Raw genomic sequence first — 15907 nt, forward strand, 5'->3', positions numbered from 1 at the left:
CTGGGATTAAAATAACTAATTTTCCTGGCATCCCAAGAAGGAGAAATCTTTAAAATACTTTTCTTTTGTCTCCCCCGCCCTTCTCTCTCACTCTTGCTTTCTTTCCACCAAGTAACTGTAAAATACATATTATTACTTGACAGCCGCAAAAGCTCAGCTTTGATATTTCCTGACATTTCTGTCTTCATGGGAAGCTCCCAGCTGGAACCGAACCACCAGTGTGCTAGCCTGGCTTGCCTTTTCCTTGTTACTTATCCTAACACCACCACAATAAAATATTGTTTGTAGCAGAGCAGAGGGCCATGCTGAGTCCAGGCAAAAGGAGGAGAAAGACGACCTGGTGATATCTGTAGAAGAACCAACTGAGTCAATCCTGAAAGTATTACAAGATAAACAAATTTGGCAAGGTAGCAGGTCTTAAGATTAATAAAGATAAAACCAAACTCTTGGTTAAAAATATGAATGATGAGAGTAAAAATATATTACAAGATGTGTCTGGATTAAAGACTGAAAGGAAGGCTAAGTATTTAAGTGTAAATCATATAGATCTGTATAAAGATAATTAAAATTATTTATTTATATATAAATAAAAATTATGCAGTTTGTATTTTTTCTAAATAAATAAATAAAACACATGCTGCCGTGAGAGGGATTGTAAACAGTAAGGTCAGAAGAAAAAGGGACAGAGAAAAGCACAAATGGTGATAATTACATTTTTAACAGCGACCATTCATGAATACACCATGCTAATAACGCAACCAGTACTGGTAAGCTATTAGCATATGTAATGTGATGAAAATCCCTTGTGCTGATTCAATCCGCAAGGGATAGCATTTGAACCTCTTGATTAATTATCATTCAGCAGTTTTCAAGTCTCTCATTGAGGCTCTTCTCTGCTACTTTGGCCACTGTCAGTTGCCGAGGGCCTGAGAAGCTGAAATGTTCCCCAACTTGTTTTTCAATATTGCCATTTCTGAAACCAATTTTGCATCCAATTATTGTCTTGCGCTGAGACTGGACTGTTTCTCCTATGTAGAATACAGAAGGTCACTGTCAGCACTTTCAGAAAATGAGCAGGTAAATGAACCTCTGATGATGTAGATGACATTATTAGGTCCCATAAAAGCGTTGCCATGACATGGGGAACAAAGTTGGCATCTGGATCTGCTAATGTGACCTGCTAGTTAAATAGCTGTTTTAGGTTGGGGGTGGGGAGCAAGACTGTATGAAAGCAAACACAGGTTCCTGTAAAAGAGAAGCATCGTTGTCTAGGATGGGCTGTAGGTAACTGAGGATACCTTTCCATGGCTTTAGTGTCTGTGGTTGTAAATCACTTTGAATCATTTCTGTGAGTAAAATGATCAAGAAATATTAATAATAAAAATGACAAGAACTGGGAGCTATAAGTGACAACAGGTCCCTTTTTATTCACGTTAATAAATTAAAAAATGAATAAAGGGCAAAACTACCATATTGACTGAAACACCCTGTCAAAAAACTGGGATCGTCCCATACACGGGTAGTGGCATGGGGGGGGGGGAGCAGCACGCCTGCCAGCCAGCTGGTTGGTGGGAGCGCAACTTCCCCTGATGCCGCTGCCCATGGGAAACAATCTAGGGAGTGTTTCCTGCCCGCAGCTGCATTGGGGGGAGAAGCTCAACAACTTTGGGCCATCTCCCCTCATTTTCTTATATCTGAGTCCCATAAATAGGGGGGGGGTCTTATACATGGGTACGCCTTATAGATGGAAAAGTATGGTATTTCCACAAATTTAGCACAGGTCTCTTAGTGATACGGGTGCCAACCAATAAGTAGCACCCACACCAAACCTCCACAGCAAACATGCATAACTCAACTTTTCACTGACTTTGTGGCTAACATTAAAATCTCAACTGACTCACTTCCCTCTCCCAACCATTTCTGCTTACCCCTACTCATTGAAAACCTGCGCACACACCCTAAAAACAAAGGGGGGAAAGTAATACCCTTCAAGCACTATTTTCTTCAGGGAGAGATAAGTCTGCTGTTGCAGGAAGCCACATGGATTCCTGCCTGGGTCTCCTGCTGCATGGACAGCAAAGGCAGGAGACTGAGCAAGATCAAGACTCATAGTTTTTTGGTTTTAAAAAAATCAACAAAGGTAAAGCAGCACTAAAAAGAAGAAGAAATTAAGGAAAGTCCCAACTCTCTGAGTTCTGGCAAGAAGACCAACTTCCCAAAAAGCAACTGCCATGTTTAAAATAAAACAACAGCAACTGCAACAACATAGATGTAAACTTGTCTGCCAGAACTTCCTTTGTGCCCCACATAGTTATTAGTTGCAGCATTACACTTGTTTCCTGCCTTCCTTTCAAGGAGTTCGGGGGCAGCCTAGGAGTCTCGCATCCACACCTCAGGCAGACCTCCTGACTGCTTCACTTCCATGATGTTAAATGGACTATTCAGACCAGCCAACCTGTTGCCCTCCACGTTTCAGGCTACAACGCCCATCTTTCCTAAATACTGGTAAAGCTGGCTGAGACCAAAGAGTTGTAGTCCAAAATATCTGGAACAAAACAGGCTGGAAAAGGCTGGTCCGGGTCACAGCACACAGGCAGGTCCCCATTGTGAACCCTTAAGCTTCAGGCTTGTTCTGTGCAACAGCAGCCAGTCCTTTGTGGGAGTCAAACTGGGTCCTTCTGTCTCATCAGAACAGACAGAGAGGCTGCTGGATCAGGCCAATGGCCCATCTAGTCCAGCTTTCTGTTCTGACAGAGGCCAACCAGATGCCTCGGTGGGAAGCCTACAAAGAGGACCTGAGCACAACAGCACCTTCTCCACTGCTGATTCCCAGCATCTGTAATCCAGAGGCATATTGCCATTGACAGCGAAGGAAGAACAGTGTGGCTCATAACCATCAACAACATGATCCTCCAAGAATTTGTCTAATCCTCTTTGAAAGCCATCCAGGTTGGCAGCCATTTTGTGGGAACAACTCCCCTAGTTTAACTATGAGTTGTGTGAAGCAGTACTTCCTTTTGTCTGTCCTGAGTCTTCCAACATTCAGCTTCCTTGGATGTCCCCAAGTTTTAGGGCTATGAGAGAAAGAGAGAAAGAGCTTTCCTCCACCACTTTCTCCAGGCCATGCATTAATATAGACAGGTGGTGATCACACCAAGCTTCCCCTTAACTGTTGTATTCCCAGTTTTTGTGAATTCGCTCCTACGGTCATCACGACAAGCCACATGTGCATCCAGCCTTTCCTCCAAAACATGCAAGAGCTGTATGGTTGGGGAAGTCCCTTCTGAAAGGAGCTTGGCCTTACATTACATTCTTTGCCAAACTAGCACTCTCCAGGAGTTTGGACTTCAACTCGCACCAGCCTCACCAGCATGGCTAGGCTAGCTAGGGCTGATGGGAGTTGTAGTTCAAAACAATTGGAAGGCGCCTAGTTTGAGTAGGCTCTCTTAAAGACTTGTTTTTCAGTGCTGCCTTTCCCAAAAAGTAAAGCTGGCTCATGTGATCAGAGCTGATTTCTCATTGTTACATATACCAGTCTGAAATGCCTATGCATCTAACGTGGTCCTAAAAGGCTGACAGTGAATGCTTAAACAAATGTAGGAAACTCCCTCATTTCAATCTCCTGATATCACTGTGAGGTCCAGGACCGTTCAGTAACCTTCACAACCAGGCAGGGAATTTAACTTGGGTGTCCCTGGTCTAAGCGCAGCATTTCATGAGCTACAGCCACAGGTCAGCACAATACATTTAAGGGAGCTTGTGAAGGGACTCAAGTATTCCCAAGGGTTTGACATCTTGAAATTTATCAACGGAGGACAATGGCTCCAGCACTAATACATGGAGACCTCTAAGATAGCAGCACTGTATTTCAAACAGATGGGCCCATTTGCGCAAGAACTGGCCACACAGTGGTTTTTTCCAGAGGTTTGAGGCTACTGCCAAAATATGTGGTGGTGCTCATTAGTTTAGAGAGAGATTAGACAAATGTATGGAAGATAGGTCTATCAGCTGCCAGGAAACATAATGGAAACTCCATGCACAAAAGCATTATGCACAGTTGTACCTTGGATCCCAAACGCCTTGCGAGTCAAACATTTTGACTTCTGAATGCTGCAAACCCAGAAGTGAGTGTTTCGGTTTGCAAATGGAACGGAACTTCCATGTCTTCCGATTGGCTGCAGGAGCTCCCTGCAGCCAATTGGAAGCCGCACCTTGGTTTCCAAACATTTTGAAAGTTGAACAGACCTCCAGAATGGATTCTGTTCGACTTCCAAGGTACGACTGTATCTGAAAATCAGTTGCTGGGGGGCAACTGGAGGGCTCTCCTTCCTGTACAGCCAGCTTGTAGACTTCCATAGCTGCGAAGAGGTGTAGCTCAGTGGGAGAGCATCTGCACTGCAAGCAGGAGGTCCCAGTCTCTATCCCTGGCATCTCCATGTAAGGCTAGGAATATGGAGAGCTGCTGCCAGTCAGTGTAGACAAAACTGAGCTAGATGGACCAACGTTCTGATTCAGTATAAGGCAGCTTCCTGTGTTCCCGGCGGCAGCCAACCCACTTTAGGAAGCTGGTTGCTGGACTGGGGGGAACTCTGAACTGCCCCTGCAGGCCTCTTCTTACATTCACAGAAAAAACCTGGGTGTGGGTGGGTGTAAAGCTCATTGCATGTGACTGATAGAGGAATGTGCAGGATTACAGGGTGGAGAGGAGAACTGACCAATGACTGACCATTGAACTTTCATGTGCAGGTCAAGGATGGTCAATAGAGGCTCCAAAGACATCTGGAGTACCGTATAAACAAAACATGTGCACTATGCTTCCACAGCTCATTGCACACACTGCTCTTCTCCTTCCATGACAACCACATCTTTGACATATGCACGGTAATCTCCACACATATTATAATTCAACAGATTAGCACCTGGAACTGTCGTAATAGGCTACACAAAATGCACAGTAGTGTAAACATGTCTGTAAGACACATTTTGATCTAAAGAAAATTCTGATGGGAGTTATTATTACTTATTTAGCCCAAAGGGGAGAGGGCTCCAGCTTGGCAAAGGAATCAGTGTATCATAAAAGAAACAAGAATTATTAAAATAGGAATCCACACAGCTACATTAAAAATGCGCAACATCTGGAATCCTTCTAAATCAAACCTTAGGTAAAGGGGCCCCTGACCATTAGGTCCAGTCGTGACTGACTCTGGGGTTGCGGTGCTCATCTTGCTTTATTGGCCAAGGGAGCCGGCGTACAGCTTCCGGGTCATGTGGCTAGCATGACTTAGCCGCTTCTGGAGAACCAGAGCAGCGCACGGAAACGCCGTTTACCTTCCCGCCGGAGCGGTACCTATTTATCTACTTGCACTTTGACGTGCTTTCAAACTGCTAGCTTGGCAGGAGCTAGGACAGAGCAACGGGAGCTCACCCCGTCGTGGGGATTCAAACCGCTGACCTTCTGATCAGCAAGTCCTAGGCTCTGTGGTTTAACCCACAGTGCCACCCGCGTCCCTAAATCAAACTTTAAATCCATCACTAATGAGGGTCAGGCCAATTTTTATTTTCCCGGTGTGGAAGACATTTCTGGGAGCAAGCCAGAGGCAGACAACTACACAAAATCACCAAGGCTTGTCCCTGTTTTTCATTTTTTAAAATTCATATTACTCAGTCAAAATAAATTAAAAAATTAAAAAATTGTCCAGTAGCACCTTAGAGACCAACTAAGTTCGTTCTGTGTATAAGCTTTCGTGTGCATGCACACTTCTTCAGATTATCATTTCGACTGTGTCAGACCAACATGGCTACCTACCTGAATCTAGAATCATTTTTACTCAGTTTTTAAAATTGGTATTTTCAGCATTTAAAAAAAAGGTGTTCTCTTCCATTCTTTGCCACATCCCAAGAGAGATTTCTGGGAAATCCTTCTGCCCTAAACAACCTCAGGTGGGCTGGACTCATTTGAATACAATAATTAAATTGCCTTTTCTGGAAAAAAAGAGAATGGGAAGAACAGGAAAGAAAAGTGGGACAGTACCTATTTTAGTATTTTTCTAGCTCTCAGGAGTGTTATCATGTTCACCTCATTGTCCAGCATAAAAGCCTGTGTGTCAACCTAGAGATCCTAACACCTGTGTGTTAGGATGCAGGAGAACATAGCTAAATGGTGGCCTCCCATGCTGTGCACACAGGAGGGCCCTGCTTCAAAGCCCAGCTTCTCCAGATTTAAAAATATACAGTGGTACCTCGGGTTACGAAGTTAATTCGTTCCGGAGGTCCGTTCTTAACTTGAAACTGTTCTTAACCTGGGGCGCACTTTCGTTAAAGGGGCCTCCAGCTGCCACCACGCCGCTAGCACACAATTTCTATTCTCATCCTGGGGCAAAGTTCTCAACCCAAGGTAACTCTTCCGGGTTAGCGGAGTTTGTAAAATTTAAATCAAATCCACCCTGTGATGCATATCTACAAGGAGTGTCACCAACATGAAAAGCTCTGCCCTAGAGCACTGTATGTATAAAATTTGTCTTCCTCGTCTATCAGTTGGTCCTAGGTCAATACACCTGTTAGTTTTCCATTCAGTTTTCCCATATTACCATCTTTTTTCCAATTATTGAAGTAGGATTTCCCCAGAGAGTAAGTTTTAGCATGTGAAAATGGATCAAATTTATTTTTATTAGGCAATATATTCCATATCTTTCTAACTGACTTAATTGTTCCAAGAGTTGTTAGAACTTTCAAATATTTTGATCCTAATACTGTCCACCCAATCAAAGGCATTATATATGTATATTCTATGGTTGCACAATTTTGGAGATTAAGACCATCAGCAGGTCTCCAATGCCTGATACTTATCAATAAACAAGTAATAAATAATAAATAAATCCACCTTCCTTAATTTGTAATTTGCAAATTGTGGCAGCATGCGGGGGGGGGGTGTCTTTCCCATTACCTGTTACCTGGTTCTTGACTTCTCTTCAACTGGAAAGGCCAGGGATTGAACTATAAGACTTCAGCATGCAAAAGGATGCCCCAGACCACTGAATTCTAGTCCCCTGAGGGAAGCACTGAAAGTGCAGCAGTAAATGTGTTTGCCAAATAAGACCATCTGCAGCTGTTCGATTTCCCTGCCTCTTCCTAATCAGTGGGAAAGCCATTTGCAATGGAAAGGTTCAGTACTGCAGCAGCCGAGCAATAGGATCCGTCACAAACTAATAGGTACAAAGCCAACATTGCTCTCTGTGAATCATTTATAGCAGCACAGAGTAAATGGAGCTGCAGCACAGCAGTGCGTACCTGTATGCTACAAAGAGCCAAAGACTACAGTATCATCACAAGGAAATAGACATTAAAACAGTGGAGACATATTTAGGTCCACTTAGGAGAAATGCTCCATCCTTGGCAAACAGATGTTCCCTATTAAGGCAGCAAGGGGAAGCTCAGTCCCAAGAGCTTCCTTCTGTTTTACACGCAGAAGGTCCCAGGTTCAAACCTTGGCATCTCTGAGTAGGGCTGGGAGAGACCCCTGGCTGAGAGAGCAAAAGCTGAGCAAGATGGCAAAAGCTGAGCAAGATGGAGCAATGGTCTGACATGGCAGAAGGCAACAAACTATGTTCCTGAGGAACTAGAAAATCTAGTGGTAGGAACACAACACCTCTGCACTGCCATGGTGGCTTGCCAGCTCTTTGTCCAAATGGCAGTACTAGTGGGGATCAAGTGACCCTAATCAGCCAATGGAGTCCCACCTGTAACTATAAATCGTCTGATTCTGGCCCCGTTTCTCAGTCCCTGCAATTCGCTACTCTGAGCAAGCTGAGCTTCTAGAATCTTTGACCCTGCTTGCCAGCTTGGCTGGCTGGCTGCACTCCAGAGCCCGAACCCAGACCATCACCATGGTCCAACTAAAACTCCCACATTGCTTCCAAAAACATTCAAGGGTTTTGTTCGGCCTTTGCGGAAAGCAAGTTCCAGGAAAGAGCCACAACTTGCAAGGATAACTATCCATGTCCGTTTACTGATCTGTTAATAATATTATTATTATTATTAAATATTGCTCAGCACTTGTTATCAAGCAGCTACAACAGGCTACATCTCACCAGCATTCCAAAAATGATTGCCACCAGCAATGTTTTTGCCTGATTGTTTTCGCCTGGCTGAAATGTGTCCTCGAACTCTTGCCTGCCTGGATTAGGGATTGAGAAATACAATACTTCTTCATGCAACAAACACTGGAATTCGCTCCCAAGTGGCAATGATGGCCACCAACTTCGAAGGCTTTAGAAGAGAATTAGACAGACTCATGGAGAGAGAGCTATCAATGGCTACTAACCATGACGGCCCGTGCTCTGTTGGAGGCAGCAATCTTTATGAATACCAGGAAACCACAAGTGGGGAGAGTGTTCTTGTTTTTGCTCATGTCCTGCTTGCTGGTTTTCCGCAGGCACCTGGTTGGCCTCGATGAGAACAGAATATTGGACTAGATAGATGGGCACTGGCTGTTTCACGTCATTAGAGAGGGATGTGTGAATATGTGCAGAAACTGGGCTACAGTATAAACGTAAATTGTGCATCTGTTGTTGCACCCTCTTTTTCTTCTGGCCATCACCAGCATATGGCCCCCAAAATGTGTTCTTGGCCTGGAAAGGGTTCCTTAGCCCTGTCTTGTGCAGTTAATAGCTACAGGAACCCTACCAAAAAACAGAGAATTCTCTGCATTTAAATTTCTCTAAGAAGATAAAAAAGAGGCTATTGATCAAGCAAGTTGCCCTAACTCACAGCCGCCTGACCCAGCTTTTTTCAAACAAGAGTTGCAGATTCAAGACAAAATAAGGGATCTGGCACTCCTTTGTAATCAAATATGTTGTTTCAGATAAGGGTCAGCAGTGTAAACCAGGTTGAATTACTCATTTGGCTCTTATCTGCATGGATGCAACAACAGGCTTGAGAGACAACAGCATCTTCATTGTTCCAATGACCTTGTCCTTGTCATCAATCTGCAAAGCTGCTGGTTGCTGGGGGGGGGTGTGTGTGTTAATCTCTTTCAGGTAGCTGCTAAATCAAGACACAGCTCCTGCTTATGGGGCATGCTGATTTCCAAGGTTACTGCCACTACAAAGAAGAAATGTGAACAGTGCTTGGAGGGGGGGTAGGGGGTCCTTCACTAAAATCCACAAACCTAGAGTCCATGCCCCACCTCTCCCCATAGTCTAACCCAACAGTGTGGAGGGTCATAAATAATAAACAAACAAACAAACAAACAACAGTAGATTGGGAAAAGTTTCTGACTCCCCACTGTTTATAACACCAGCAACAAGAATGGCTTCCAGTGACCTGAACTTTTCCCACCCCCAATCTCGGGGTCCTCATCCTCTGATCCTGCAATTCCCCCCCTGGTGCCACAGGGCCTATGACACTTGGCTCAAGAGTGGTGAGAATGGCCACCTTTTCCTCCCTTGTGTGCAGAAACTAGGTAAAAAAAAAATCAACATTCCTTCATCCGACCACTTTTGCCTCTGGCCCACCCCCCACTGACATGTGGCCCCCAGAAAGCTGCCCAGAAAGGAAGGTGGCCCTTGGAATGAAAGAGGTTCCCTAACCTTGGTATAGGAGTTTCCTGAGGACTGGCACCTCAGCAGACCCTCAAGCCATGCCTTCCAGCCACCACCACCACCCAGTTCCTCCCAGCATCTTTTCCTCTGCCCTAGGAAAGCACACACAGGCTCAGAAAGCCATGAGATGTGGCCGTCAAGGTCAAGACTGGCAGGAAGTGATAAGTTTGCACGCAAGGAACAGCCCCATGATTCACCAGGTGATGAAAGCAAGGAAAAGAAGCCTGAGCTAGAAGCCAGTTATCATGGCAGAGCTGGGAAAGATTCCTGTCCAATATACGGTAGAGTGGCTGCCAGTCAGTTACATGAGTTACTGAGTTACATGGAGCAATGGTTTGACTCGGCATAAAGGCAACCTCCTAAGAGCCCTCTGTAAGCTGGGGCCAGCACTGTCAGACACATCTGGGCTCCAAACCCCTCACCACCATACAATGCAGCTTGTTGATTAAACAGAGGAGAAGAGAGAGCGCCACACACTCACCACATGCTGTTGACTTATGGCTACCGGGTAGGACATGGCATGAGGAGGATAACGGGGTTCACTCCCTCGCCACGTCTGCGCCACAGGTTGGGTAGATCCAGACATTGTGGAAGAAGTCCAGCGGGGTCTCACTTTTTCTTGTGTAGATATATAGAGAGAGAGATCCCCAGAATCTGTGATGCGAAGCACTAAAGAATCCTAGATTTCCTCCTCATTACGCACGTGTTGGACGACTCATGCTGCGACTGCAAGGTAAACAAGAGGAGAAGAGAGAGAGAGAGAGAGAGAGAAAGCGTGTGTTAGAGCACAGTCAAAACCACTTTGGGAAGAGGCCACAGCTTTGTGGCCGTGTGTATGTTTTGCATGCATAAGGTCCAGGTTTCAATTCCCAGAATCCGCAGGCAGAGTTCAGAAAGACTCCTGCCTGAAACGCTAAAAAGCTGTGGCCAAACAACACAAACACTGATCTAAAGGGTATAGTTTCCTAGTTTCAACTGACCCAAGCAAACCTGAGAAGAATTCAAGCCAAAGAAAAGGCTGCGTCCAGCTACGTTCTATCAGAGCAGACCCATTATGAACATGAACCCTTAGTTCCCTCCACTTCAACGGATCTACTCCAAGAAGAACTGAATAGGAGACACCCTCAACTTCTAGCTCTTCTTATCACTCGATAGTCACTCCACCACTTGCCAACCTCTGTTATCTTACCCAGGTATACATTATTTAACTTTACTACAATGTTAAACCAAGGGGCAATGAATTCTTTACTTGTAGAACACTCTTGCCAGATAAACCCGCCCTGAAGAAAGGCTGGAAGGCAGGAAGCTCCTTCTCCCCAGCTACTGCCCCCCCCAGCCAACAGGAAGTTCAGCCGCCATCTTGATTAGAAGCCAATGGCAGACTGATCCTCCTCCAGAAATTTGTATGATCCTCTGTCAAACCCAGACACCGCAGGATTGCACTGTCAGTCACCTCTCTCTTTTTTATTTTAAAAAGTTAAGAGAAAATAGCTAATTCTTTTATCCCTTCCACATAGGGGATGCCTTCCCAGTCCCTGATTTTGGTTGCCCTCTTGCAGTCCATTGTTACTGAACAGATAAAGATGCAGGAATGTGAAATGTCCAAACTCTGCTTTTGCTTCCCTGCACCCAAGTGGAGACCACCCTGATATATGCACAAATAAAGCAGAGTTTTACAACCTGCTGGCTTTTTATGGACACTTACAACCTATTTTGCTTGGAGATGGTCGCGCGCTTCGCTTTGTCAGGTTTTCTATTAAAAGTAACGAATGTCTCCATGCGCGCCCTTGACTGCCAGCTGTTTAAAGAGGCATTAAGCTTGGTTCCTGGCATTAACTCTTAATTATACAAAGCATAAATTGCCCACCGCTGCCTGCAGGGCAGATGGGAAAGCTGCTACCACTCAGCTGCTGCCCATCTTATCGGAAGCACACAACTTCAGCCCACTTTTCAAGCAAACAGCCTAGTTCAAGAGCACAATTTTATTTAAGGTTTTTTTGCTTTCCTTTTTGCAAACCTTGCAGCAGAACCAAGGGGCAGACCTCCCCACCACAAACAAGGCTGCTTCCTTTTTACTTTCTCCTGATCTCTGTTGAAGCTGAGAAAAACAAGCCAAACAGACATCGATTTCAACTGAAAGTGGAATGTGTGCACATACAGAAGCATTGAGAAAGAGTAAGAAGAATGTCTCTTCCCCCACGCAACCCCTCCTCAGCCTACAAAATCAGTCTGCGCTGATAAAGCATCCCCTCTTGACCACAAAAACGGACACCAGAGGGGCTGCAGTTCCATGCCTGCTTACATGCATGTCGGTTGAGGGATAAAACAACTGCCAAATCAACAGAGGCTACACACATTGGCTACTTCAAGGCTGGATTACCGCAACATGCCCTATGTGGGGCTGCTCCTGACGTTGGTCTCGGGGGTGCAGACAGTGCAGAATGTGGTGGCTAAGTAGCTTGTGGAGACCCAACACAGGACACCTTGCCGGTGGGATTTCACTAGCTGCCAATCCGCCACTGGGCCATACTCAAGCGTTGGTACTAACAAAAAAGGCCCTATACACCTCAGGACCAGGTTACCTGAGAGACCGCAACATCCCTCATATACCCTATAAGTCACTGTAGTCTGTGCAAGAGATTTTCTTTCAAGTTGCAAAGGTATCAGAAGCCCTCTTGACAATAATTTAGAGCACAGCTTTTAGTGTGGACACTGCCCACCATTCCTGCCCAGAAAGGACAGGCACCCACTATTTGCTCTTTCCAGAAACAACCAAGGTTTTTTTGTTTCAACAAGCCTTCCTAGAGGGACGAAGAGGTTTCTGCCACAAGTGTCCACTTCGCATTGCTTTTAAATTAATCTGGTGTTTTTTCTGTGTTGTCTTTTAACTATTTTAAGGTGTTTTCAATGCATTTTGCGAATTACCTAGAGATATGTATGTGGAAAGTGTTTCTTCTATTATTATTATTATTATTATTATTATTATTATTATTATTATTATTATTTTATTATCACTACTACTACTACTATTAACCAGGCAAAGTCTTGCCCATATGAACCCAATCCTGGAGGCAGAACTGCATTACCAAACTGTCTAGAGTAGGGATGAGGGGATGGTGATTTGTGGTGGCAAGGGAGAAACCTGCCCTTAACTTGGCATCACTGATACTCTTGGCCTTAAAGTGGAGGCTGGGACTGTGAGATACAGAGGATGCTTTGCTTTCAAGCTTCAGAGCAGAAAGTTATCATGGTGGTGCAGAACAAGAAGGGCATCTGCAACGGGCAGGCAGGAAGAAGCTTCGGCACTGGCCAGGACGGATATAAACGAAGCAGCCTGGTTTTCTATACCTTTGATTGCTCAAGAATTACAAGATTCCTCACAAGTCCAAATTCCATATTCAGAATCTCAAGAGGCATCCTTCACTGACCAGAGGGCAGCAGGCTAGCTTAGGTGGTACACAGCAGGGCAGGTTGGGACTTGAGGGGAAGCGTGGCAGGCTGCCATCCTGGGCCGTAGCCAACATTAGCCCTACTCAGAGTAGACCCCACTGAAATTAATGGACATGGCTAACTGAGGCCCAGTAATTTAATGTGTCTACTTTGAGTAGGACTAGTATTGGCTACAGCCCCCTGCCCCCGCCACTTGAGACAGCTGTCTCATTCTGCCCAACGGTAGGAAGGTTCTGCCTCCAGAGTTACCTAGACTCCAAACAAATTTAGCAGTACAGGTCCAACTATTTCTTTTTCTCAAAAAGCACCATGCAAACAGAGAAAGGGAGGGGGAGGGACCAGCAAAAGAAGGCCCCTTAATCCTTCATAAAATCACACTGCATGAGAAAGTAAGCAATGGCAGACAAGCTGGAATTAGGGAAGGATGTCCGTCATCACAACTATTTCCCTGGAACACAACTGGTATGGCTGAACGGAGCTTTCTTTAGATGGAGGTCAAGGCCAGCTTAAAAAACAAAGCACACAAACATAACTGCAGTGTAAACCAGTGTCCACATATGAGAAACACAGGAGAGAAAATAAACTGTAAGCACATGATGAGTTTACCATACAGGGAAGATAAATATCCATGCTTACTAACTGATCTGCATTCTTCACATATATTTAAACAACAACACAATAGCCGCCTTCATTTCACCAACAGCTCGTAATAATCCTCCATTTGCAGGTCCCTTGTGCTTGCATATTAGGATAAACGATGCTTTTCTAATTTCCCTTCAATTTTAAGCACCTGTGTGGGGGGGTATTCTCTCACTGAAATGTGATGCTCATTTGATTCCCCCCACATCACCTTCCTAACACACAGAAATTGTATTTCTGGCAGAAACTATCTCTGATGTCTTTGGAATGTCATGGAAGCCGCCTGCTAGAAATTCCTTTGTTGAACATAATTGCTTGGATCACAAAACAATATTTTTAATGATTGAACATCCTGAATAAAAGCTGCAAAATACGTGCCTTGATTGCTTTGAACTCTGCTGCATCGCTACACAGCTTTTGTTGTGTTCCTCCATTTCGAAGAACATCAACCAAACCAAAGAAAAAGCCCCCACACGTTTTAAATTCAGGATGTTCTTCCTCCCAAAATCACCACCCCTTTTCCATTTTGTTTTGCACCTACTGGTATGGTTTGGGAAAGCAAATGCTAATGTCCATAATGGGTCCAGGGCATACTTGCAAGCACTTCCATAAAATTTAGGAGCCCCAAAACTTTTTGAAATAGCCCACCGCCATAACCCGGCATGCTCAGCATCATACACAGAGAATCAAGGGAAGGAGGCAGGTGGTGAACACAATTTTTCTGAAGCTTCCCTAGCTAATTGCCTAGAGCAGTTTTAAAAATTATCCCTGACAACTGGTCCTGCTAGCTAGGGCTGATGGGAGTTGTAGTCCAACAACAGCTGAAGACCCAAGTTTGAGAAACATTGACCAAGAGGCAAATCCTAAATGCTGCAGATGAACAGGTAAGTGACTGTTTGCTTGCTTTTTTGAGTATCGCCCAGGAATACAATATGGCAAAGTTTTCTTTACATTTTTTTTAATCCAACGCTTTCTTGGAAGATGGAGCAAACTTGTTTTCTCCTGCTCTGGAGGTAGGACCCCAACCAATGGGTTCGCGTTACAAGAAAGGAGATTCTAACTAAGCAGCCAGAAAAACTTTCTGACAGTAAGAGCTGTTCGATAGTGAAACAGACTCTCATGAGAGGTGGAGGACTCTCCTTCCTTGGAGGTTTTTAAGCAGAGGCTGGATGACCACTCGTCATGTATGATCTAGTTAAGATTCCTGCACTGCAGGGGGTTGGACTAGATGACCCTCATGGGTCCTTCCAACCGTACGACTCTAACATTTTATAAAAATACTGGTTTCAATATGTTTCTCTATGACTCTTGCTGCTGGTCCTTGGACAACAAAAAATTCTCACAATAATAATCACAAAAGCGCTAAAAGTTACCGTATTTTTCTCTCCATAACACTCACTTTTTTCTCCTAGAAAGTAAGGGGAAATGTCTGCGTGTTATGGAGCAAATGCCTACGGATGGCGGGGGGATCTGCTGCAGTCCCCCTTCCTTCCCTCCTCCGTGGCTCGCTTTGAAACAGCAAAGCGGGAGAGGAGCTGCTTACACAGGTGTAAGCGGCTCCTGTCTGGTTGGCTGCTTTAAATCAACCATGCTCTCTGAACTCTCTCCTCCCCACTCAGCTCGCTAAATAGCAGCAAAGCTTTTCAGCGAGCTGAGCCGGGGAGGAGGGAGAGAAGCAGAGCCTGCTTGTTTTAAAGGAGCAAAGCGGGAGAGGAGAGGAACCTTCTTCCCTTATACCCCTCTCCTGCATTATTAGCAGCATCCTTCTCCACACACCCCGCGCGTGCTCCTTGTCCCTTGAGTGCTTTTCCTTCCCTCCCCACTTAAAACGTGGTTACAAAGCACGGATCCACATGGATCCTCAGGATTTTTGCACTGGGTCACCCCAAATTCACCATCAGATCACATAGCATGTCCATGGCTACCAAACTGCACCAAAAAACACACACGCACCCACTGTTTCATGGGGCCGCAATGGCGCAAAAACGTGGTTACAAAGCATGGATCCACATGGATCCTCAGGATTTTTGCATTGGGCTACCCCAAACTCACCGTCAGATCACATGTCTGTGGCCACAGCATGAATCACAAAAATCATACATCCACTGTTTCGTTTAGAATATTTTTTTTCTTGTTTTCCTCCTCTAAAAACTACGTGCGTGTTATGGTCAGGTGCGTGTTATAGAGCGAAAAATACGGTAAGTCTTTGGTGTTATCTA

The 15907-nt window shown here is 44.9% G+C and overlaps 1 protein-coding gene across 18 annotated transcripts in view; it reads right to left on the reverse strand.

Moving 5' to 3' along the window:
- The window catches only part of NCOR2 (nuclear receptor corepressor 2), a 359962-nt gene that overhangs the window by 256994 nt on the left and 87061 nt on the right, over window positions 1-15907 (reverse strand). For all 18 annotated transcript variants that reach the window (XM_081841565.1, XM_081841560.1, XM_081841545.1 and 15 more), the window contains exon 2: window positions 10081-10325. In XM_081841565.1, the coding sequence (XP_081697691.1) occupies window positions 10081-10185 (105 nt within the window). In that variant the 5' untranslated portion in view covers window positions 10186-10325. The remainder of the gene's footprint in view (window positions 1-10080; window positions 10326-15907) is intronic.

This window comes from Podarcis erhardii, assembly GCF_964252035.2.
Source record: "Podarcis erhardii genome assembly, chromosome: 15".
Classification (NCBI taxonomy): Eukaryota; Metazoa; Chordata; class Lepidosauria; order Squamata; family Lacertidae; genus Podarcis; species Podarcis erhardii.